Below are 25,118 nucleotides of genomic sequence, written 5' to 3' on the forward strand. Positions count from 1 at the left end.
CCTGGGCTTGTGGGGACCCTGCGGCTGGCGGTCTGCAGGGCGGGAAGAGTGGCGCGGCCACGGCGTTCCGGCGGGAAGGCGGCGGGATCAGGATTGCCTCGGAGCTGCCATTCCGCTGGCTGCACCCACCGCTGCAGAAACAGCGAGCAGTGAGCTGATGGGGCTATTTACAGCCTAGAGATCCCGGGTGTGCTTTGTGCCCTTTTGCACTGTATTTTAACACACGTTCAAACTGCAGTGTTTCTTCCCTTTCTTTTTCATTTTACCAGAAATAACCCCTGCTGCTTTGACTCTTTGCATTTGACCAGCAAGCCAGGGTTTTTCTGCTGCCTCCCCTTGGATGTGGCGTTGCATTTTGCGTTTGCACAGACTCTGGCAGTTTTCACACAATTTATTGGCAGACTGACCTTCTGTACATTTATTCACTCTCTACTACCCAGCCTGGCAGCTGGGATGTGGACTGGGTGCCTCTATCCCAGCTCCCCCTCTTTGCTCTGAGGGCTCAGTCACCCCATGAAAGGGTGAGGAAGCCTTTTCGCTGGCTTTTCAGGAGATACATAGCACTACACAGGGGAGCACACACAATTGTTCCCCAGGCTCAGCAAGGGGAGATTTCCTTTTGGCTCTGGCTGCCCTTTGAATGAGGGGGTGAGCATTAGCAGAAAGGGCATGGATTGCTATAAAAAAAGAGATGGCTCTGCTGTACAGGGGGGAAAAACCTTCCCAATCACACCAGCCCAGTGGGGAAGAGCACAGGAGATGCTGGGCGCTGACCCTGGACAGGGATTTTTCTCTCTTATACCCACAGAACATGATCCCCTCTAGCAGGTGTCCCCATAAAACATGGGCAGGCAATCATGGCCGGGCAATGTCACACATAGAAAACACAGCACCCTGGCTCTGCATCACCACTCGCAGCAGCCAGAGCCCCAGCACAGCTGTTTGTAGCATGATAAGGTGGGTTATGAAATGCACTGAAGTTGTTGAACAAAAGAAGACCTTCGGGGCCTTTCCAGAGCCCAGGGTGGTTTGACAAGGGGAAGATGGATGGGCACACGCCAGTCCCTTCGCGTGGCAGGAGCCTTGCCTTGGAGCAGCACAAGACGGCGGGAGGCTGGGACTGTCTGTACTGATAAAACCAGCTCCCTGCTCCAGGCTGGACATGGTTTATGAGGATGCAGAGCCTCATAACTGCCCAGTGTGTGATAAACCCAGCCACTTCCATCTATGCTGCAGCAGGGAGAAGGTGGCAGCTTCCCTGTAGTGGTAGCCTTTCTTTCTGGAAAAATGGATGCAGGACAGGGGTAGAGTGAACTGCACTCCTGCAAACACCTATATTTGCATAATTCATATTCAAATTTCTGTAATTTCATTTCCCTGGGCCCAAACCCCTATAATCTTCCTCCACACCTTGCTTCACCCCCCGGGTGTGTGGCAGAGTGGGCCTGGGCCTGGCCACCCCAGCAGCTCAGCAGGGGTGAAGCTGGGTGGCTTTGGACCTCCGTCAGGACCCCGTGTCCTGTGGGGACGTCGCTAATACTGGGGTTGGAGGGGTTCGGCTCGGCCAGGCCGTAGTGAGGATGGTGGGCTTGGGGAAGCAAGCCTGCCCTGAGAGAAAGGGAGAGCCACGCTGGGACCCGCCACACTTCCAACATGGCGGCGCAGCCTGCCCGCCACTCCCAACCTGGCCGTTACGAAGGGCAGTGCGCATGCGCCTGTTCCCCTCTAAGACAACGGCGCATGCGCCTCACGGCTGGTGCCTTTCCGGCCCCTACTTAAGTAGAGGCCACTCTCTAGATGGCGGTTGGCCTTGCCGCGCATGCTCAGTGTGTCTTGCCGCTCACAAGATGGCGCCGCGGCAGTGACGGCGGGCAGAAGAGGGTGTCTGCAGTGGGACTGAACGGAGGAGTGCGGCCCCGGCGCCCCGCGGCAGGATGATCCCCACCGAGGAGGTGTCGGCCCGCAGGAGGGAGATCGAGGGCAAGCTCAAGCAGGTGGGAGTGGGCTAGGGACTTGCTGCGGGCCCTGCCGGGGCTCTGGGCTTGGGCCTGCGCCCGCAGCCCCAGCGCGTTGCGTGGGAGAGGGGGCTGGGAGCTGGCCTGGAGGTCCCCACCGGACCTGGGAGCGTCCCGGGACCCCCTAAGGGCCTGTTCACCTCACTCCGGGCCTGGCAGTATCCCCAGGCCTCCTTCAGGGCCTAGGGCTCTGGTTTTCAGGGTCAAGGGGTATCTCTGCCCCCCCCCCCCCAGTTTGGGCCTGGGTCCTCCCTCTTAGGGCCTGGTAGCTTCTGGGTGCTCTCCCTTGAGGTCCTCGGGTCCAGCCTGTGAGGCTAGCCCTTGCAGGCTGCTATTTCCCCCTGACCTCTGAGCTTTGGTGACTTGAAAACAGCCCTTGGTGGTTGCTTTGTGTTGGCCACTTGAGTTCATGGCCGCGCGTGGGATTTGGATGGTGCCTGTGCAACACCTGTGTAGTGCTGTGGCAGGGAATCGTGTGGTCTGGGTCAGTGTACCTCTGTGTTAAAGGTGTTAATTTTATATTAACTTTTGTTGTGCTAAGGCTTGTGGGCTCACGGTATCAAAGGGAAATGAGTAATCCATAAAAACCTCACTCATTAGGTTATGTGTCTCTCACCTTGGGTCAATTGCCCTGATTTCTGTTAAGAGGTGGCATATTAAGATATGGCCTCAGGTTCAGACCAAACACGGTTTGCTGCAGTGTTTACCAGCACTTACAAAAACCTACATGTAATGTTTAGCGACTTAAATGCTTAGTGTTCAGTACTGAAAACTATTTTTTCGTCCTACTGACAGGAAGAAGAAACTTTGTCTTTTATCAAAGAGAGCCTTGAGAAGAGTGACCAGCTTACAAAGAACATGGTAAGGAGGTCCTTGAAGTTCAGCCCTCATGTTTGCCCTGGGTTTACTTTTTCTTAGGAGAATCCGTTTTCAAGGCTGTCATTGTGCCCATCTGAGGAATACAGAGTAATGAACCACTTGCTCTGCATCTGTGTTTTACACTTCAGTGGCTGGGCAAAGGGGAAGACTGATGAACGTTTCAATCCTAAGCTTCTCTCCTGGGGAGATGAGGGCTCATATGAGCTGTTGGCCTTGTCTCTTCGCAGTCTGTCCTCTCTCTCGGGAAGAGGTATTAATAGACCCCAGACTAGTTTGTGTAACAGCATCATGTTATTGCTTCATAAAGTCAGGCCTTGTTTGGAGTTTTATTTTGGGAGTGTTCTGTTGAAGAGGTAGAAAATAATGGTTGTGCTGTAATTGCTCGTAAGCCCTCAGCTGGTGTATTATGTCCAGTTTTGGGCTCAGTACTTTAAGAAAGTCATAGAGGCACCCAGAGAAGTGTGGAAAACATGACATAGGAGTGAATCTTGAAAGAATTACATTTTGGCCTAGAAGAGATGACATTAAGGCACCCTTTATGAGCTTACTAAGGTTTTGCACCTTTCAGAAGCAATATTACAGTCCCTTTAAAAACCCAAATGTCTATGATGGAAAAGAAGGTTCTCATTATACTGATCCTGTGCCTCCATGTCATGCATCTCATGTTTGCGTTTTAGTGGTATGGAGCAAAGTGGCTGCTGGTTTATGCTTTTGTTGCTCCTTTTTACCTAGGATACCTCCAGGCAGTTCCTGTGGATTTGTTTTCTGCTGTCAAATAAAATTTTGCTCCTCCTTAGTACTGTCTTGGAACATTATCTTCATGCTTTACAAACATTTAATTAAAGATTGGCCTATCTCTGTATGGCAGGTGATGCGTTTTGTGATTATTAACAGAAATTAGGACATAGAGCCTAAGGAGCCATGGCAAGTTAGTAGTAGAGCTCAAAAAGAGAAGCTGGGACCTTAAGGTCCCTGATTGCCCTGTTCTAACTGCTACCCTACTGTATGAATCCATGTGGAAGGATGTCTTCAGTTCTCTGTTTCTCTCTTGGCGTGTAGGTTTCTATCCTCTCCTCCTTTGAAAGTCGTCTGATGAAGCTGGAGAACTCAATCATCCCTGTCCATAAACAGACAGAGAACCTGCAGCGCTTGCAGGAGAATGTGGAGAAGACCCTGTCCTGCTTGGATCACGTCATCAGTTACTACCATGTGGCTAAGGACACAGAGAAGATCATAAAGGAAGGGTGAGTGGAGCAGCTAGATCTTGCTGGGGAGCTTCATCCTACTGAACCTCTGGGGTAGAGGTAGGGGAGCTGACTCTACATGCTCATCATAATGTTCTTGTACTCTTCCCACACTCGTTCCCCACCATCAGTCCACAATAAAGCTGCCTGACTTGAGCTTCAGCAATCCCCAGAGGGCAAAGTCTGCTCAAACTCTGCATTGGTGTCTCTTCCAGGTTTTGCAGACATGCTGCCATATGAATCTCATGAGCATTGGTGGCTTCTCTTCTTTCCTCTGCCCTTTTCCCAAAGGTTCTTCCTGCCCTGTTGATGTTGTTGCTGCATCCAGGATGAATTGGAACTGTTCTGGAGCCTGCTTTCAGTCTCCAGGAGGGTGTTGTGATGGCGCTTCTCTGGGATGGGATGTGCAGCTTCCTCTACCTTCCCATCAGGGCCTGACTGGGAGAGGAAGGCAAGGCTGCAAGTTGTGTGCTGCTCAATCATCAATACTTCTGCACTTGCTGTGTGGATTGGGTATTCTGCTGTGGCACTGAGTGGAGGCAAAAGGGAATCCCATGATCTCCTCCTAGTTGAAGAAAAGGGAATTGAAATTTTCCTTGTTATTTTTATCCCGAGTTTGGTCTGGTGCTTTCTTGATATCTTCCTTCTTTGCTTCTTGGGGCACTGCTTTTTATTTTTGGTTTTATTTTCAGCCCCACTGGGAGGCTGGAGGAATACTTGAATTGCATGGACAAAATCCAGAAGGCAGTAGAATACTTCCAGGACAACAATCCAGACAGCCCAGAGCTGAACCGTGTGGTAGGTTGTGGGTCTGGAACCTGGCATGGGTGAGAGAGGGACAGATGCAGCCCTGCTGCTCGCTCTCTTGCTGCGAGAGGCTGACAGGCTTGCTGCCTGGTGAAGGAGGTGATTGGGCACAGCTGAAGAAACTATTGTTTTGGCTTCTGTTTAAGTCTGTGTTCAGCAGTGTTTCTGCTTGTGGCATTTTGCTCTTTCTATGCATTGTGCCAGTAGGACTTCTGAAAGCATATCTTGCACATGTGCTGAAGTTGATTGAACTCCTACTCCTCCTGAGTAGGTCTTGTCAGTCCTTCAACTGCTTGAGCAGAATGGGAGGTGTGTTTAAATCCCACCTGAAGACTGAGCAACTCCCAAGCATTTTTTTAAATTTAATTAGCTTTAAAAGTCTCTTAGTTACAGGCGTTGTTGGAGTTTGAAGCATGCGGTACTTGACGGTGGTTAGAAACGCTGCAGAAAGTACATTCTTATGCAGAAATACTTGTGAGTGACTGAATCCTGAAGCCCTGTGATGCTTCTGTTCTTCTGCTGTTTTGTGCCAGAAATCCCTCTTTGAGAGGGGCAAGGAGTCCCTGGAATCAGAGTTCCGCAGCTTGATGACACGACACACCAAGCCAGTCCCACCTATCCTCATCCTGGACCTCATCAGTGGGGATGATGAAATGGAGACTCAGGAGGAGATGTCTCTGGAGCACCTCCCGGAGAGTGTCCTGCATGATATCATCCGCATTTCTGGCTGGCTGGTGGAAAATGGCAGGAATCAAGGTTGGTAGTGTTGCGTGTTGTTCCCTTGTAGTTCTGTATCAGGTGAGCGCTCTTCAACTACTTACCACGTGTGGTTGAGATCAAAAGTAGGGTGTTGAGGGTTGTGTGTAGCACTGCACAGCTTGGCTTGTAGATCACACGCCTTCAGCCATGAAGCCTCTGCTCGGGTGCTGCTGTGGCTAACAAACCGCGAGTCACGCTGCTGTTGGTAGGTAGCAGCACTAGCAGAACTAGTGACTGCCTTTGTGGCACCTTTTAGGTGGGTAGTTCAGTCTCCTTTCAATCACCTTAAGATCCTGCTTTTTTTTTACAGTGTTTGTAGTGAGACTGAAGTGGTGGTTTGTCAGTTGAACAGAATGATGTCCTGGTGGATATGATGAAAGAACTGTGTAAATAAAGCACAAATTATCTTAATGCATAGCCTGTCCTATAGCAGAACTCTATTTAACATGCATCTGTAATGCCTTCTGATGGAGCTGCAACTATCTAGTGCTCAGGTATTATAAATGTGCAAGACACTGGTCACTTATTCCCATGTGGGAACTATTTATGAACAGAACTTTTTGTATTAAATGTGACCAAGGGCAGGGAGAAAGCAGCACAGATGACTTTCTTCAGTCAGTACGTCTCTTCTTTTCTGTTCTGCAGCATCAAAATCTGCCGACAGCTTTATACTCCTGCATTAACTTTTCCTTTGGGAGCGAATGACTTTGTGGTCTTGTTACAGGAAACCTGTACTTTCACATACATATAGCTACTAGAATCACCCCCCACCTCAATGATTTACTTCTGAGTGGGGATTACTGTGCTTACCAAGTATGACGAACATCTTTAAAAGCTTCTTAAAAAATTTTCCACAATCAAAGGCTACTCAAGCATATATAGCATATTTTGTTAGTCAGTTTGTATTCTGCTTTCAAATTATGAACACCTCATTTAGTTTCTGAGTGCCCTTAACCCTGAGAGGTGTGTAAAATCTCTCATGCTAGAAACTGAGCACTTGAATTGACAATGTCTTGCGCAAATGTCTTCCATCAGTTCCACAACTGATGTGCTCTTGGTTGTGGTGCACAGACTTAATGTTGTGTGTGGTGGGAAAGCTAGAATGAATACTGCAGGGGAAGGAAGAAGTAGTAGTTTTTGAAGGAAATAGGAGAGGCTCTGGAAGGGAAAAACACTTACTTGGGGTCCCACATCAATGCTAGTAAGTCCCCTTAGGGGCACAGAGTGTTTCAGGAAAGGTTTGTTTTACCATATAGTGTTCCCTGTTTGCTTATAATCTTGTTTCTACCTTGTCTCCTTAGATTTCATGACTGTTTACTTCCAAATCCGCTCTGTCCAGCTTGACCGCTCTGTCAAGGGGCTGAAAGACCATTTCCGTAAGAACAGCTCCTCCACGGGGGTGCCATATTCCCCTGCCATTCAGAACAAAAGGAAGGACACCCCCACCAAAAAGCCAATCAAAAGACCAGGTGAGTCCTGAAGGGGCGGATCACTGTACTGGGTATCCTCTTGCCTGGTTATCGAATGCATATCTGCAAGCCTTCTCACTATGGGGGTAGCCTCTGTGTCTAAAATGTGCTTTTAGGACAGGAGCAGGGGTGAGATTTCAGAGATGAGCACTTCTGCTCTGCCTGGATTCAGCATTGACATTACAGAAATTCTCTGTCTGTCTTTCTCAAGTCATCGGGTCTGTTCTCTGTGTGATATAAAGGGAGGAGAGGGGCCCTGTATAGAGGGAGAGAAAAGGCCATTGCCTTAACAAAGGAGATAAGTAAAAAGGCACCTGAGAGGGCTATAAAAGGGTATGATCTGAGAACACCTGTCCTCAGCCTTGGAATGTGACATATAGACTGTGCCACAGTGAAATAGAAAACTCGGATCTGATAAAACACATAACTTTAATCATTAGTTATTAATAAATTATTATTGTGCTAGGAAACCAAGAACTCATCAGGAGTTGAGATGGGGACTAGGTGGGTGCCTACAGAAACGAGATCCAAAGTTGTCTGAATTTTGGAAGGGGTGTTAAAACTTTTGCCTCGGCCTGTCTGTGGAAGAGCTATGAATGTGGCTGGTGGGTTATTCCACCTCTCTACATAATGGAGTTTTGCTGCATTTTCTGCAGCTGGTGAGGCTGGTCACTCTGGTGTGCCAGAGGGCAGAGCTGGAGTTCCCGTCTCCGAAATGTGCCATCTAGTGGGAGCACAGCCAGAAAGAGGGCCAGCAAAAGCTAGCACGTACCTCCCACAGCAGCACAGTGGTATTGTCCCTCTGTGTGTCACAGCACCCTGTTGTCTCCTTTGTAATAGTGATGAAAGTCAGATGAAAGGTGTGGGTTTACCTGGCCAATACTCTCCCACCCTAGTATTTTTTCTTGTTTTGTCCAAATACTCTTACTGGGTTCAGGAAAATAATAAGAAATGTGGGTAGGGACTGGGAATGGATGGGATGGGGAAAGGGAGGAAAAGAGAGATCCATTTTAATTGTGTTGTGTTTATTTTTATAATCCCGATGTGAATGCAGTCCTCATCCCAGGTAATGTGTGTCTATGTGTGTGTGTGCTGGCCCTGGTGCTCGCTCTCTTCACTTCTGTGTGTGGAGCGGCTTTGCTGGGCCTCTTCTTGCTAAAGCAGAGGGTGTGCCTGGGATATTTGGAGAGGGAGGGCTGCCTGGCCTCTGCCTGGCCTCGCAGAGGCCGACCTCTGTGACATCCAGAGATCACTCCTCTGGTCTTTTAAAATCAGTCTGTGCCATTGCTGGTGTGCCCTGGAGCTGTTCCTGAAAGCTGATGTGCGAGTTGCAGTTGGTGAATGCGAATTTCAGTGGATTTTCCTCTGTCGGCAAAGAACCATGTGATAAGGGGATGTGTCACCCCACACTTGGCTTTCCTCTGGAGTTTGGCAGGTAGTTATTTGCTTAAGAATTTGTCCCCAGTGTTGGGAGACCTGTAGAGGACAATATCCTCCTGCTAAAGAGAACTAGCTATGCTGCAGATGGCAGAAAAAGTGTTTAAAATTGCTCCTAAGCATGATGGCAGTCATTTGTGTTCAGCTCCTGAACAGTGGCTCCTGCCCAACAGCATGATTACAATAGGTAAAAATTATTTTTGTGTGGTTCAGTAGCTCTCTTCTGGAAGGATCCCAGATGGGAATCTGTAGTTGAGCCATGAGGAACTCAGGTTGCAGATGCTTCAGATTTGGTCCACAGTTCTCAGTTATCACCTGATACTGAAAAGGTCCCTGGGTTTTGATTGTTGTGAAGTCAGCATGGTCAGCAGACATTTCTGAGCAGCCTGCCAAATGGTAACATCTCGCCTATGCTTTAGGTAAATGATCAGAGGTGGAGGAGATTTTTTTTTTCATGGGCAGATTAAAAAAATCCTAGCAATTTTTTTAATGCGTCTCAGATCTTGGATGCTCACGTAGAGAGTACAGAAAGGAACCCACGCGTTTGAGAGCACAAGCATTTGTTCCCTACAAACAGGGCTCCTCCAAAATGGATGCATTTGGGCATCCAAAATTACTTGTCATGATGAATGTCTCGGCTGTAGATTTGCCAGGAGATTTTTATGTTTTTTTGCCCAGTTTAATTGGAGTTTGTCAGATGGGCCAGGTAGAAGGCACAGAGCATGGTCTGAATGCACTTACAGAGCTGACAGTGTGTGAAGGAAAGAACATTTCAAATGATCTATTGGGGTATTGTTAATCTCAAGAAAAAATAGTGGCTAATTTGTCTCCAGTCTTTTGTGAACAAGGACGGAGAACCAGACTGTAGCTCTTGAAGGACAGGGGTGGCTAAACCTCATACACCAGCCATCTCTTATGGCTGCTAAATTGTACTTAAGTGAAATTAAAAATGGAGAAAAAAAATAGTCTTTGAGCAGAGATTCACTGTTTTTTCTACAGTTCCATCAGCTTTCAAGGACAGCTCTTGAGATGGAGGTCTTACACCCTCTTCACTCTGGCATAGTGACCCTGTTCATAGCAATATTCATCTGGTGGTGTTTTGATTCCCCTGGCTTTAGCCTTTGTTCAATTATAGAAGAATTTTTTCTGTGCTATTGCTTCAGTAAGTAAAGTCAAGTTCTGCCAATTTGGATTTCAGACAAAGGGTTTTTCTCACAGTTCTAACAAGTGAGTTGATTTCCTTAGTCCTTAAGGAAGAATATCCCAGTGCACACCCCAATGCACACTTTAACCTGTTGCAAGGGATAAATAACAAACTAAATCTGATGTGCTATAACATATTTACCCACAAAGCAAAGCGCAAGAGAGGCTACAGCTAAAGGCAAAGTGAGGTATTAGGGATAGGGTAACAAGGCAGAGATCCCCCTTTCCCCCAGGTACTATGTTGGATTCTGGAGAACATGCTCCATATCCATGTGTTGTTTCAGAGGGTCTTAATCTCTCTGTATTGTCTTATTTGTGAGTGTACCCTCTACTGTTACAGTCCTGTTGTTACAGTATGCAGTTGAAAATCTGACTGCTGGAGATGCTTGTAAAGCAGAGTTGTCTCGTCTTAAATGAAACTTGCCAAGTCAAGTTGAACTGATGAAGCAATCTGTGGGCTTTTTTTTTTTAGCAGTTGGCTGTTTGAAATGTCAGCAGTCTGTTTCAGAGGGCAAGTGTATTCAGATTCCCAAATCATCCTGCTGCAAACATTTGCTCATAAAGTATTGTTTCTTTGTGATGCTTGTAGACTCAGTGCTCTTTTGTTGGCTTGAGAGCAGCAGGTAGCTCAGAAGCTCTTCATTGCCAGGGAAGGATAAGGCCAGAAGATGCCAGTAGGAGCACCCAGGCTGGCCGCCTACGAGCAAAAGCCAGAGAGCTTTAGTCAGTTTTATGTGGCCTCTTGCAACTAGTGCTTAAGAGAAGAGGATGCGTTGCCCTTCTGCTTGGTTAGAAAACTGTCTAATGGAAGAGAGAAACAGAAGAACAATGTGCAATTGGAAAACTGTGCCTCATGTATGCCCAAAAACTACTTTATTTAACAGTTGGGCTGCAGGAGCAAAAGTTTGAGGTGTTTTTTGACTTTTGGGGTGTTTGGGGGCTCTTTTTAAGCTATAGGGGAGCCCTTTTCCAGTTTACTTAATGTTCCAGTTTACCTAGCAGTAAAGTGCTACTTGAAGGCAGGTGGTGGAGTCTGTGTGGCAGAATAAAGAGCCTGTTCCTGCTTCTCACTTCCCATATTGATCACTGCCTAGCCTGAATGTAATGTTTTCATTAGTAGCTGAAACACAGTCCCATTTGGTTTTCGAGCTGCCTAATAGGGGAAAACAATCATGGAACAAAAGCATTTGGCTTCCATGAGAATCCATTAAAGCCTAATTACAATGCTAAGTAAGAGGGATACAGCAGCACTGAAGTGATGCTCATGAACACTGAACACTTGGTGTGTGTCAGCGTAAACACAGGTAATTGTGCTTATGCAAATAAAATGCAGCAGAGGCTTTCAGTTCTCATCTGAGAAGAAACTGTCAGGGGTGGACTGTGGAGACGTGCACTGCATAGCTGTGAAGTGAGATCCTATTGACAGCAGCAGCAGTTGTACTGTCTGCTTGGTTTTCACAATTTTCCCCACTTCCCCCTCTACCCCCACCCCCCACCCCCGGATGCTTGAAAGTGGGAAAGATGAAAGAAGTTGTGGAAGAACAGTACCTGGGTTGAGCTGCTCTGGATCAGCTAGGCCATGGTAACAGCAGTAAGAAAGAGCCTAGTGCATATCTCCAGAGCTTGCTACAGCCTTGCTTGCTCAGAGGAGCTTGCTGTTGTCCAAGCTCTTAAGGTTTCTGAAAGTAGCTAAGAATAAAGCAGAAGTGTTGAGTGTGAAGAGCATCGGGAAGCTTGGAAGAAGAGGCATAGCGCTCTCATTTGATAATATGGCAGAAGCTAGGAGCAAATGCATCAGCACAACAAGGGTGTGAGTCTTCCCACCTCCCTGATGTGCATCTAGAGGGGAGAAGTTTCCTGCTAGAAGCATGTGTTTTATGGATGTGATTTTTTTCTTTAAGTGGTTGAGAACACTGAACTGGTAGAAGAAAAATGTTGCCAGTGAAATGTTACGCTTTAGGAACTATTCTGTTATTTGGTAAGTGCACCAGGTTAAGGCAGCTTTGTAATTCAGTAGGAACTTCTCTCTCCTGTTCTCCCCCATTAGAGATGCAGTGTCTGGGGGACTTGAAGTTTCCTTCCCCCTGCCGTATATCCCTTTATGGGATGAAGCTGTCCTGCACCCCAGGATGCTGTTCTGCAGCACTGCGTACTTGGGCTTCCCCTCAGGATAGCGGTCCTCAGCATTTGGGCAGCCAACACTCATTTCCAGGCTGTACCGTGGCTCACAGTTACTAGTGGAAGTAGGGCCCTTGTACATGTTTGAAGTATTTATTGCTTTAAAACGGAAGAACAATTCTTAATTTTGGCAGCAGCATTTTTATTTCTTGGATCCTTCTTCATTTACTCAGCCCAGTTCTGTTTCATCTGTGTCTCCTATAGAAACTCCTTCTACCTTCCCAAAACTTTCTGTTCCCTGTTGTGCGGGCAACAGCAAAGCTCTGCTGTGAGAGGGTGTCCATGTGCTTGTGATAATTGTAGCTTGTTGCATGACTACTAACCTTTTAATGTGGAAACAGTGCTTAGTCTTCAGTTGTCACATTAATGCTTTGTTTTGTGCTTTCTAGCTGTATATCCAGCATTGGCTTTTGTTCAGTTCTGTCTGTTTTTTGTGTGTGTTAAGTATAAATCTTTTAACCCGGTGTTATTTATTTTTTTCCATGGTTTTAATTGATTTGCAGTTCCTTAGAAGAGAAGTGTCTTGGGGATTAGGGTGACTTAATGCGAGTTAGACATGGGTGGGCAGCATCCATTATTCTGCGATTCCTGTGATGGGAATTGCTGCTGCAATTGCTCTCTCGAGCCCAGGGGTTGTCACCCTTTTATCGCTTCCTGTAATGCCAGAGATCATTCCTTGTCTTGGCTGTGGGGCTCCTGATGGGTCTATATTGAGCATGCTCAGAAAATACCCCTTGGAAAGGCACCTCTTTCTGCAGCGCTAACCAAGCGGCTGTGATTGTGGCTCTGGGGAGCAGGCGATGTGTTGCTGGACTGGAGTTGTCCGTACTGCAAAGCCCTGTTTCCACAGCTGAGGAAATGCAACAAACCTTGTACGCTTGGATGCAGAGTACCGGCTTAGATAAACTCATTACAGGGAAGGGTGCTGTGTTGCTTCCCTTCTCTGATCGTGTTTTCTCACCCAGCTGTGCCACCTCACCAAACTGATTTGAGCACTTCCTGATTCTGTAACCCTGGTTGCAATTCATGCCTCTACCCTCAAAGCAGGGAAGCAGTCTGGAAATGCCATTGTACCTGCACACTTGGACATGAGTTTGGGGTTCACGTTTCTGTACTGAGCATGCTCATTGGTGCCTAGCATCCTCTTGCTGGGCCCAGGTGACTTGCTGGTGGAGGGCTGGTGTTCTGGGTTTGTTTTCTTTCACTCATTTTCTAGGTCTTTGTTTCTTCTCTCTGGCTCTGGTGACAGGCACGATCCGTAAGGCTCAGAACCTTCTGAAACAGTACTCTCAGCATGGTCTAGATGGGAAAAAGGGGGCCTCTAACCTCATTCCTATGGAAGGTAATCACAGCTCTAGCTACTTCACCCTTGACTTTCTCTGTGTATCAGCCTTGCTTTTCCAGGTGGGACTTCCATTAGCCTAGCGGTTGGTGGACAGCATTGGATAGGTACAGCTATCCTTGGGGAACCAAGGATATGCTGGAGGGCCAAATTATTTTTCTGAATTTAGTGACTGAATTTCAAAGTCTATGTAAACATGAGTACAGGTGGAGAGGAAAGCTACCTTAAAGCAGTTGACCCACCATAGCCACCTGGCTAATGGAAGCTCTACTCTGATGACATCTGCTTGTGGTGCTTCTATTCTCTTTTCTTTTTGCCTGGACTTTGAGACATTCAGTTTCCTAGTGACCTTTCCAAACCTGATGCTGAAGTGTCAGACTATAGCTAGCTCAGTGCATTGTGCCTGTACATCTTCTCTGTGGAGACCTACCTAAATGGTCATCTTCCATGTTCTGATCTCCTCTGCTCATAGAAGTTGTACCAGATAGGGGAGAAGAGGTCACTTGCTTCAAAGCATCTGTGTGACCTTTCTGCCTCCTGCTATGTATGCATACAAAGTAGGTATCTTCAGCACCTACATTGCAGTCTACTAAATCCCAGATGGTGACTACTATCACTCACTGGGGGGAAAAAAATTCTCGTGCTGAGCAGGAGATGGGCTTTGAGTTTGGATTTGTAATGGTTGTGGGTACAAATTGGACATCTGGTGCCTGCTATCCCATTCAGAACTTAAGACAGGAGATTCAAGGGTCTCCTGTGGCCCAACGAATGACTTAACTCACACTTCTCATCAGGTTTCAAAGGGTTGCTACTGCTACATAGCCCAACAAAGGGATTTGGTCAGGTAGCATTCCTGGGACTGTGTAGGGAAAAAAGTGTCCATCAGATCAAATAAGCCAAGCTTGAAGCGGCTTCCAGCCAGTGTGAGCATCCATGCTGTAACCACCCTGGATAAATTGCGCCTTCTGTTTGTGCCGGCTGACATCTCACTAGGTCATGAGCATGATTTACGAGTTAAACACCTTTCCGATACCCTGAACGACAAGCATGGGCCGGCTGCTGGTAAGTACCATGTTGTCACTTCATAACAAGCTGGCTAACATCCCTTCTTTTCAGCATGTTTCACAGTAGTTTTGTAGCCAGTGGCTGTTCATCTACGTGGGCAGTCCTGGAGCATGGGCCTTCTCTGGCTAAGAAGCTCTGGCTCTTCTCAGTAGAATTCACTCCTACTAATCACACACACCCCAAGCCCTCAAACAGGGAACCCCAACTTTGTCCAACCAAAGAATGGTGGCCACTGTGCTGAGGGGCACTTTCCTATAGGTAGCTGCTGGCTTGTTTGGTGCTGAAGTGAACCAAACAGGAAAGGGATCACATGTGGCATGTGATAAAGTGGGCTGCTCTCCACCATAGGCAGTCTCTAAAACCACATCATGTTTGTGTGTCCCCTGCTGACCATAGCTTTTAAAAGATCAACCTGAGGGACCTGTCAGTGTAGGGAAGAATTGGTTCTTTCTCTATCAAAAGTTGGAGATGTTGCTGGGAGGAGAGAAGCAGCAGCAGCAGTCCATAGCTTAGAGAAGGCCTCTCTGTGTAATCTTACTGTCTTGTAGTGGTTACTACAGGGGTCCGAGTAATGCAGGATGGTGTGAGTCCATTTGTGTCTGTCCTGCTGACGCATCCAGCTAGTGGTTGGCATGAGTTGGTGCAGGCCCTTGTATCATACTGGCGCTTCTCATGCTTACCACATAGGTTCTTTGGTGGATCTTTGTCAGAGGTATTCATATGCTAGAACTCAAATATTTGCATTTGTATGCAGCATTGTGTGACAGATAGCTCACCTAGCTGTGCTGATATTCCTGCTTCATAGGATTTAAATGTTCATCTGCCTGTTTTTTTTATCTTCTGTTTCTGCCTATGGGAAGAAGCTGCCTTCCAGGACAGCCTTGATTTCCCAGAAATGTTGATGCAAAATGGCAATTCTTCATCTGCATGATGGATGGTGATAAAGAATTCTAAAAATATAAGCAGAGATGTTGAATAATTCACTTCAGACCTTCCTGAGTTTAGTACTCTCTGTTCAAGCCCTTGATTAAATTTAGTCTTTATCCCAGAAGAGCTCCAAACTTGCCTTCTGTCATGAGGCCGGAAAGAGCTGGTGTCCTGATGAGCCTGTTTCCTGAACTGCAGATGACTTTGCATGCCTCCTGCAGGGTATGCGTAGCTTCACATGCACAAACCCAGGGGGCAGGTTTGGTGAGAACCTGACTCTTGTTCTCACGGAAGGATGGGTGCAAAGCCAGAACCACCTTTTCCAGAAGAACCTTGTGCTCCTTGTGTAAACCAAGGCCTTGGAGTGAGCAGAGCTGCTGGAAGCTTAGTACAAATTTTGTTCTTTCTTAAAGCCATCTTGCCCTTACAGGGAGGGATGACGTCTTTGACATCGAGATTGATGCGTACATTCACTGCGTTAGTGCCTTTGTCAAACTGGCCCAGAGCGAATACCAGCTCCTGACAGAAATCGTCCCGGAGCACCACCAGAAGAAGACCTTTGATTCTCTCATCCAGGTCAGTTGAGCCTCTCTACTTGGCTTCTCTTGTAAAGGATACACACAAAGTCTTTTTCCCTTCCTCTTTGTTGGGAGGATGTGTATTCCACCACCTGCTGTGGGTGCCCAAGAGCACCACCACTACTAGGATTGTCCTCCAGGACCTGTTCAGGCAACCAGGGCCTGCACAGACCCTGGAGAATGTGTGCCCAGAGTCACTCAATGGGTACCGCAAATGACCCATCAGCTAAATTGGCATCCTTAACAGGTATCCTGCATTGAGCCCCTTGTGCTGCCTGGGCAAAAGTCATGCTGCTTCCTTCTGACTCTCTGGCTTTGTTGCAGGAGTCCTTGGATAACTTGATCATGGAGGGGGATAACATTGTCTCAGCTGCCCGGAAAGCCATCATCCGACACGACTACTCGGCTGTGCTCACGATCTTCCCCATCCTTAAGCATCTCAAGCAGATGAAGCCAGAATTTGACCAGGTCTTGCAGGTAAGCATGATGGGATTGGAGAGGGTCCTGTGGCTTGCATTGTCTGGAGAACTTTTTGAAAGGGATTATCACAGTGGCTTTGAAGAAAGCCGTGCTGCTTCTGTCCTCCAGCATGGATAGGAAGTGACACATATCTAGCTTGTTCCTTTCTGTGATGGTCAAACAGCAACTCAGCATCTCTCGGCAGCAGTTCTTTTCAGTTCAAGTCATGACCCAGTGATGGACCATCTACATCATTCTGCTGTATACATGGCTTCTGAGGTGTTTCACCTCCGATACCGTTGAGGTTAGTTTAGACTGTGCTCATTGATGTCTGGAAGATGGGCTACTCTGAGGAGAGCCTGCTTGGACCATGCCACCAAGGTTCTCCAGGTATCAAATATGGCATCCAGGTTTAGCAAGGCTCCTTTCCATCTGCTTCCAGCTGGTGACTGTGATGCACCAACCTCCTGTATCAGGTACTGTGTAAGAGGAAACATGAGAGGTAGCAAGTCCTGGTCACCGTTAGGGTCACAACACCTTCCCTTTCTGGTTGGCAGAAGAATGTGGGGTTTCACATGTTGATGGTGCTGTAAATATTCTCCTCGCACATGGGGAACTGAGAATGAGATGCTGGGGTGGGGGATCAGGGAGGGTAGGTACTGAACGAAAGTTCAGATAATCTTAGTTTTCCTTCTCTGATCTGTTATGGAACTATTCCAGGGAACTGCAGCAGGCACTAAGAACAAACTGCCAGGGCTGATCACTTCCATGGAGACCACTGGTGCAAAGGCACTGGAGGAGTTTGCGGACAACATTAAGGTAGGATTCTCCTCAATGTTCTCTCTGGCAAAACCAGCAGACTTGGAAGAGGGGTTTTCTGAGCAGAATCCCTGTGCGAGCTTGCTGGATTGCTTTGGACAGTCAGCTGCAAATACCAAATGCTTGGCGCTGATTTCAAGTACAGGAGGCCTCTGCCTAAGACCCTTAACAGGCATACTACAGATAATTTGACATGAGCTTCCAGGCCTCTGCAGATATCAAGTCAATCTCAGAATTTAATCCTATTTAGAAAGAAAGGACAATTGCTGATTTGAAAAGTTTTGGAGGACTCATGTTAAACTGTCCCTGTGTAAGGTGGGCTTGGTGAATACACTGCCCAGTAGGTTGGCTGAACATTTGATGGTCACGTGCTGAACAAACCCCTGTGGTTCTAGAGCTGCTGGTGCATAGGAGCTGTGGTTTCTGAGCACCAGGAGATGGCACTGCAAGAGCTGGGTCTGAGGATATTGAGAGAGGCTGGATAAACAAGCCTACAGCTTACTTGCAGCAGTGGTTGTATTGTAGATGCCTTCAATTTCCTTACATGCTTACCTTATGTCTCTGTCTTGCCTTCTTAGAATGATCCGGACAAAGAATATAACATGCCAAAAGATGGGACAGTTCACGAACTCACCAGCAATGTGCGTGATGATGATTTGAACAACCCTTTGTGAAAAACAGTTTTTGTGAAGAGGTTTTAAAAAGAGCAGTAGGGAAATTTCTTAAGTTAAGCTGTCTCGGTATTGGAAGGGCAATTAACTGGCTTCCATATGGAAATTAGCTAGTTACCCTTGCTAAGCTGTGATGTGTCTGCGTGGGTAAACCCCAGCAACTCAAAGGAGTGTAGCGATTTGTTTCTTGAAGGCTTTTAAGTGTGCGGGGACAAGTGCTCTTTCATGATCCTTAATAGCAAAGTGTAGGATACACAATGTCAGTTGCTCATGGCTTCCCTCCCTTGCTTGCAGGCTATCCTTTTCCTACAGCAACTGTTGGATTTCCAGGAGACAGCAGGTGCCATGCTGGCATCGCAAGGTACATACATGCATGGGGCTTGTTTGGGCATGGAAGTTTCTTCCCCAAATCGTCTGGACGTCTTCCCTAAAAAGATCAAACCTCAATATGCACTGTGAGCTTGTTCTCCTCCTGTCCTTCACCCTGTGGTTTGTCTTGTCCTCCAATCTGCCATGACCATGTAGTTGGTTATCTGGAGAACTTCAAGGGATGCAGAGAGTTTCCCTGCTGGCGTTCCACACTTGCTCCTATTAGGTACTCTTGGGATGGTGTTTATTGTTGGTAGGCTCTGTGGTATCAAGAGAAGATGCCTTAGTCATTTAGCTTCAAATCTGACACTGGGCTGGTCTTCTGACTCTACTGGAGTGAGGATCGTTGGTCCAGCTGAGTTAGCTTTAGTAGGCTGTGTGTTGATGAATTGCTGCCTTTCTCTGCCACGTGTTCTGGTCAGAGTATAACAGCAGCAGCAAAGATATTCTCAGCATCTAGCCATGGTCAAGCTGGGACTCCTGAGCTATTCATATTCCACGTGCCCTAGCAGAAAGACAAGTTTTAGTTCTGCTTTCCAGGATGCTAAAAAGACTAATTCCAGAAAGAAATACATAGATCAAAAGCTGAGAGCTGCTGCCTCATCTAACAGGATGCTGCTGTGTGTCAGCTAGAACGTGATTCTTAGTTCTGTGCAGAGCAGCAGCTCCCAGCTCTCTAGTGAGCCCTTGGCCTTGGCAGAGCTCATGCTTTCAAGTAGGTTGCAATAGAGTAGACTGGAGAGGTGGAGAACTGGAGATTCAGGGGGTGCAGGGACCTGAGAAGGCACAGGCCACTAACTGGTGTTTGGAGAGGGTTGGGGAGCCCATTAGGAGCAGGGGAAGGGGGAAGCTTACAGCTGCCTCCAGAATTTTGTCTGCAATTCTTGCTTGGAAAATTCTGCCAGTTCTAAATTAACTCAAGCTAGGATGTCCCTGCTTCTTGCCACATCTCCTCTAGCCACTGCTTTGTGCCCTCTCCACTTGCAAGCTCAGAGCCTCCCATGCCTTGGCACTCTCTCCTGGCCAAAGAGGTGGTCTGAGATTTTTCTTGGAGAAACCAACTGTTTCCCATGTCCTTCCCCGAACGGTGATGTCAGCACTGTTGTTTCAAAGTCTTGACATGTTGTTAAGTAGAGATCTGTTGTGGGAGCTGATTCAAAAGGTAGCATAGGCTTTTTTATTTTTTGTATTGGCTATATAACAAAATGTGACCATATCCATGACACGCAAGCCATTTCCTTTTTAATTGTGGCTGGTTGTCCCATCAGGTAGAGAGGGATCCTGTTGTGTAAAGACAGCTTGAAAAAAATGCCTCTTTGCAGTCTGTTCAATTATTAAAGCTTGAAGTTGGTGTAATTGTAACAGATCTGGTAACTTGGGCTGATGTGTAGTACCTCAAGAACCATGCATGAGATGACCCACAATCCACGTACTGTAAATCATGTTCTCCCTGTCTGCAGTCAGGCCTTAGGGACCCTCTGCTGCCAGATGCTTTCTGCCAGTGTTGTTCCATGCAGAAACAGCTCTGTCGCTTGCTCCAAAAGCTAGGACTGGCCCAACGCAGGGCACCCACACAGGGCAGAGCTGTTCTCATTTTAAGTGACACTGGTTAGTGAATGTTGGTGAAGTTGTGGTCCCTTTCTGCTGTGGACCTGACATCACCCTAGACCAAGTATCATCAGATCAGAGGTGATTATGTCAGTAGAGTTTAAGGAGGGAGTTGCTTCTGCGAGCAGAGGCATCTGCTTTGGGATGGTGACTTGCCCCCAAGGGTTCCTCTCTAATGACAGCTTCCAGTTGCTAGCTCAGGTGTGGGTGTCTGAAGTTGGGTTAGATAACTCCGACAGTGATCCCAAGTGGTGGGAAGTACATGCAGTTTTTTCTGCAATGTTTGCCTCAAGTGGTAGCAAAAGCAAAGTTGATCATTTAAATGCAGTGATGTTAATCCCTTGCTCTTGCCCACTGAACGGCTCTGTAGGGCCTTGTACAGCCATGCAGGGATGCTGAAGTGCAGAGTGAGGGTGAGATGGCATTGCTCAGGTTCTTGGGAAGGTTATATGAGCTGTGCAGTTCATTTCAAGGACCAGTAAACTGCTGATGGCGTGAGGAGAAGATTTCCTTTGCCTTGAAAGTGGGTTTGAACTGATTTGGAATGAGGTGTCTTGCTAAATACAAACAATGACAATACAAACAATGTCTCTAGCAGGGGAAGGAGATTACACTCTGCCTTTCCTCTGTGATCTCCACTCTGTTTGTGGCCTTGGAGGGACTCCTGCCTGCTCTCCTGTGTAGCTGTCTGTGGCTGCTCTGTGTTAATATCTGCTTTGTTCTCAAAGGGATGGTGGTCTCTAACCTGTCTTTTTGCACTTTGCGTTTCTTTTTCTCTCTCCTCCCTCCCCTTTTCTCTCTGCTCTGCCTAATCTTTGTAGTTCTTGGGGACACATACAATATTCCTTTAGATCCCAGAGGTAAGCAGACTTACCCACATGTACCTGTTCATATTGCCTTGGACTCTGGTGATGTATGTTAATTCTTTATCCTCTAGGAGTGGTAAATAAATTAACACGTAATTGAAAAGGGAAAAAGGGGAGGGTAAGTAACTCTTGCCAGTGGGCTGGAGAGAATACAGGGGGCTTGTCACCAGCAGACAATGAAGGATGCCACATGAGGTGAAACAGGCTAAAGACACTCTCATGGTGCTGAATCTCTTTGGCACGGGTAGCAAATTGGCCCAGCTGGTATCATGCTTTATCCCATGTGCACTCGGCTCCTTATTGTCCAACTCCCAGCAACAGGAGCCTTGTGGCCTTTCCCATGGGGTGTTTATGAACTTGGACCACCCGAGCTAGGCCTGGCTGCCAAACTCTCTGGTGGGGGGAGGAGGAGATAGCTACCCCACATGTCCTGTGGGACCCATGCCCACGAGCCCTTGAGGGCAGAAAGCCATCTCTTATGCATAGACAGAAGAACATGTGCCAGCCCAGAGTCATTGCTTGTAATGGCAGGCTTCCATGCCGGTGTAGTCCCTTGTACAGAGCCAAGCAGGCTCTATCAGCAACCATGGGGATGGCTGAAACTTTCCAGAGCCCTTCTGCTTGTTTAAATTACTGTTGTGTGCCTGCTGTTAACAGCTCCAGCTCATTTGTTCTCTGATTGCCAATTTCTAGTGCTTACAAACCCTTTTCAGGTGGTGGGGGAAAGGATGGGGAGGATGTGTATAATGACTCTATTTCTGATCAAGAGGATGTCTTCTGAGCCCTAGGAAGGAAAGGAGAGGTTTCTGCCAGGGTGCTCAGCAGTTGATGCAGATAAAAGGATTGAGGGGTGCAGAGCTCTTTCACCCTCACCCTGGTTAAGCCGCTGACAGTCAGCACTGAAGCAGGGAGCTAATTTCACTGTCGATGGGAACTCTGTGCTAATTCCATAGCAACAGGGACAAGGCTTGTTTGAATAGAGGCAGGCTGACCATGCATACCCCCCTTCCCCATGGCATGTTAACTGGCCTAAGACTCTTTTCTTTTCAGAGACCAGCTCTTCAGCTAGTAGTTACAGTTCAGAGTTCAGCAGGCGGCTGCTGAGCACCTACATCTGTGAGTACTCTGCATGTTTTCCCGTTTCTGCCCCATCAGCTGTCCTTCACTTAGCTTGTTCTTGGGTGAAGAGCACAGGCTGTGTCTCTTACTCCATGTGATCTTTCCATGTTTGAGCTGAGTCTCGGAGCGATGGAAAAAAGGGTCAAACTGGGAGTTTCAAACTGTTACAGTTAGACAGGACAAAGCACAATGCAGCAGCTCGCTGTGCTGCAGAGCTTTTGTCGTCAGTTGCCTTGAACCATTCTCACCCAGTGCTTTGCACCTTCAACCCCACAGAGGCTCCTAGCTGCCAAAGGGGCTCTGTAAAATCTCAATCCTGCATTTAACAGCAAGATAGTGAGATGAGTTCACAGTACTACCTCGTGATGATCTGTTACAATGGGAATCAGGTCCTTCAGCCTCTTTGAGATCTGAGCCTGTGTCATGGTCAGGCTGTGTCTGATCGCCCATGCTGGTCCTGGGACTTATTCTGAACGTAGAATGCAACTGTATTGCCAGTTGCAACAAAGGCACTAGTTTGCAGAGAGGTTTTGGTGACTTGCTGAGGAAAGATCTGTGTGAGGCTTGTAGGAATGTTAAGTACATGTGATTGTACCCTTGTCTGCACGTGCAGTTGGGGCTGTGCTATTCACTTTGCTGTGGGCTCACAGCAACAGTACAGAGCGCTCAGTTTGGATTGTCAGTAATGAGAAGTTTCAGTGCAAAAACATTTTGTTCTCTTTTTTTTCCCTCTTCAAGGCAAAGTGCTGGGCAACTTGCAGCTTAACCTTCTTAGTAAATCCAAGGTTTATGAAGACCCAGCTTTGAGTGCCATTTTTCTGCACAACAACTACAACTATATTCTGAAATCTCTGGAAAAGTAAGTGTGTATCTGGGTAAATCTCCCTGAAGTCCAGGCTGATTCTAAGCATGGGTTTGGAGCAGAGCTCTGCATTGAGTGCGTTTATTTGCTGGCCTGTCTCATCTCTGCTCTTTCTTCCATTCTTGAAACTGCCCTATTGAAAGCTTTGCACTATTATAAACATAGCATTACACGAGAGTGGAAGATAAAAGCATCAGATATGCCTTAAGTTGTAGAGAGTCCTTTGATCTTGGGAGGACTGAGGACATGGCTTTAGAAAGTAACTTGGAGTAGCTTCTGTCTCCCAATTTGTGCATTTCAAGGTCCCTTTTATTGTAAAGGGCAGAAAAGAACTTGCTGATAGGGGCTTGAAAGGTTACCATCCTGCTAGCAGCCCTGAGAGCAGCTGGCTCAGGTGCTTCCTCAGGTTTTCCGTTCTTTCAGATCTGAGCTGATCCAGTTGGTAGCTGTGACACAGAAGACAGCCGAGAGGTCTTACCGGGAGCTCATTGAACAGCAGATCCAGACCTACCAGCGCAGGTCAGGTGGCATACTCTGCTCTTCCCTTAGTTTTGTCAGTTTGAGAGCTCCTTGGGAGCTAGTCCTGCTGGAGCAGTGGGAGAGATTGGCCTAAAACAGAAACTTGTCTAAAACCAAAGCCAAGTATTTTGGTTTCCAAGCAATTAATCTTAACTTGGGAAGGGGTCACTGTGGAAAGTTTTGGGGTGTATATTGTCTGGGGTGGCCTTTGGGTCATGGGTGAAGACAAAGATGTTCTGGTGAGGCATGAGTAACTCTTCTTTGCCTCTTTCCTATCTCATTTCACATGCAGCTGGTTGAAGGTGACAGATTATATCTTGGAGAGAAACCTGCCTGTCTTTCAACCAGGAGTGAAGGTGAGAGGATGGGCAAGGATGGTTTTGAGATGATAGAAACTGCCAGAAACATCTTCTCCCATGTCACATTAAAAAATTCCCAGAAATCTTCTTTATATCTCATGCCAGTATTGCTCTGCAGAGTGAATACTGTGGCTGGGACAAGATGGTGAGCCGCACTGCCTTCTAATCTCCCCTGCCCCAGATTCATACGAGTCTTTTAATCTCTGCCTCCGTTCTTATATTTTCACCTGAGCAGATGCTTCTATTTTGGATTTGCAAAACCCTGAGACCTTCCCTTAGAAAGGGTTAGAAGCATAAAGAAGTCTATTTTTATGTCTGTTCTGGCTGAAAATTACCCTTGTTAAACCTACTTCAGATGAAAGCCAATTGCTGAATGTAGGGTGTGCTGCTCACTGCAGCTTGCTTTCCTCCCTGCTTTAGGAGAGGGAATTCAAGCCATGTAGGCAGGATATTACTTAAGTTGGATAGGGAGTTGTGGGCAAACACTGATGTTGGAAATTTATTTCTGGAGATGAAATAAAATCCTTTCCCTCCTTGTTGCAGCTCAAGGATAAGGAGAGGCAGATGATAAAGGAGCGCTTTAAGGTAAGGAGGTGTTAGGTGGCATAAGAACATCCCCTAGTTGATTGGGACAGACAGTCAGACCAACGATCTGCCTAAGGAGGAGACCTGTCAGTGATCAGCAGTGGAGGGGAAGAACATCAGACTCGGTATAGGGACATGATTGCCGACAGGACACTCACTGAGTTTTACTTTGGACAGGGTTTTAATGATGGGCTGGAGGAGCTATGTAAGATCCAGAAGGCCTGGGCAATCCCAGACATGGAGCAACGGGACAAAATCCGACGGGCACAGAAAACCATTGTGAAAGAGACCTATGGTGCCTTCTTGAACAGGTGATGACCTCTTGCAGCATTGTCGTCTTTTCTTTGGATTTACTGAGGTCTTTGGGGCCTAGGGTAGCCTGAGCTGAGGCACTTGTTTACTGTCCTTTCTTAGCTTCTCTACCTTGCACACTAAAACATCCCCAAGCTGAACTCTACTAGTTGCGAACATCTGCTGTCTCCCTGATTCCTTGGTCAGGGTGAGTGCAGATGTTCTAGCTAGCACAAAGCTGTGAGCCACCCTGGGCTATTAATGTAAAACTCAGGACACCAGTTGTAATCACGTCACTTGCTCCCTACAAGATATCCTGTCAGATTCAAGTGGGATGTGCTGGAGTGGAGCTGATTTGTGACAGAGGGGGGGCCAGCGGGTCTCTCTGCTGTGTTCCAGTTGTTTGCCACCTGGCGGTTGTCTTCCTTTGCAGATATGGCAACGTGCCCTTCACCAAGAACCCTGAGAAGTACATCAAATACCAGGTCGACCAAGTGGGGGAGATGATTGAGAAGCTGTTTGACACATCGGCATAAATCTCTAGCTGTCATGTGTTCTCCAGCCGCAAAGTACAAGTCAGCACTCTTTCAGAAACCTTTGGGACTCCCTTCCCTTCTCCCCTGCCCCATTGTGGTGGGCAGGGTGTTATACTTGTATTTATGAGATTTATAAACCTGTGGAAACACTA

General features: G+C 47.2%; 1 protein-coding gene across 12 annotated transcripts; it reads left to right on the plus strand.

Moving 5' to 3' along the window:
* Positions 1–1,776: 1,776 nt before the first annotated feature.
* On the plus strand, positions 1,777–25,118 carry EXOC7 (exocyst complex component 7). 12 transcript variants are annotated; one of them, XM_069799016.1, is made up of 22 exons: positions 1,777–1,994; positions 2,811–2,876; positions 3,954–4,138; positions 4,831–4,936; positions 5,479–5,701; positions 7,006–7,173; positions 8,228–8,239; positions 13,241–13,333; positions 14,327–14,395; positions 15,756–15,901; positions 16,228–16,380; positions 17,083–17,181; positions 17,760–17,822; positions 18,147–18,213; positions 20,651–20,689; positions 21,746–21,811; positions 22,553–22,673; positions 23,100–23,195; positions 23,488–23,551; positions 24,098–24,139; positions 24,317–24,450; positions 24,864–25,118. In XM_069799016.1, exons 1-22 carry the CDS (start codon positions 1,935–1,937, stop codon positions 24,964–24,966), a joined length of 2,175 nt encoding a protein of 724 aa, XP_069655117.1. In that variant the 5' UTR covers positions 1,777–1,934; the 3' UTR covers positions 24,967–25,118. The 12 variants fall into 12 exon arrangements, with proteins under 12 accessions (XP_069655117.1, XP_069655119.1, XP_069655121.1 ...); XM_069799018.1 differs by lacking the exon at positions 20,651–20,689; XM_069799020.1 differs by lacking the exon at positions 14,327–14,395.

The sequence above is a fragment of the Haliaeetus albicilla genome, chromosome 12 (assembly GCF_947461875.1).
Source record: "Haliaeetus albicilla chromosome 12, bHalAlb1.1, whole genome shotgun sequence".
In the NCBI taxonomy this organism is placed as follows: domain Eukaryota; kingdom Metazoa; phylum Chordata; class Aves; order Accipitriformes; family Accipitridae; genus Haliaeetus; species Haliaeetus albicilla.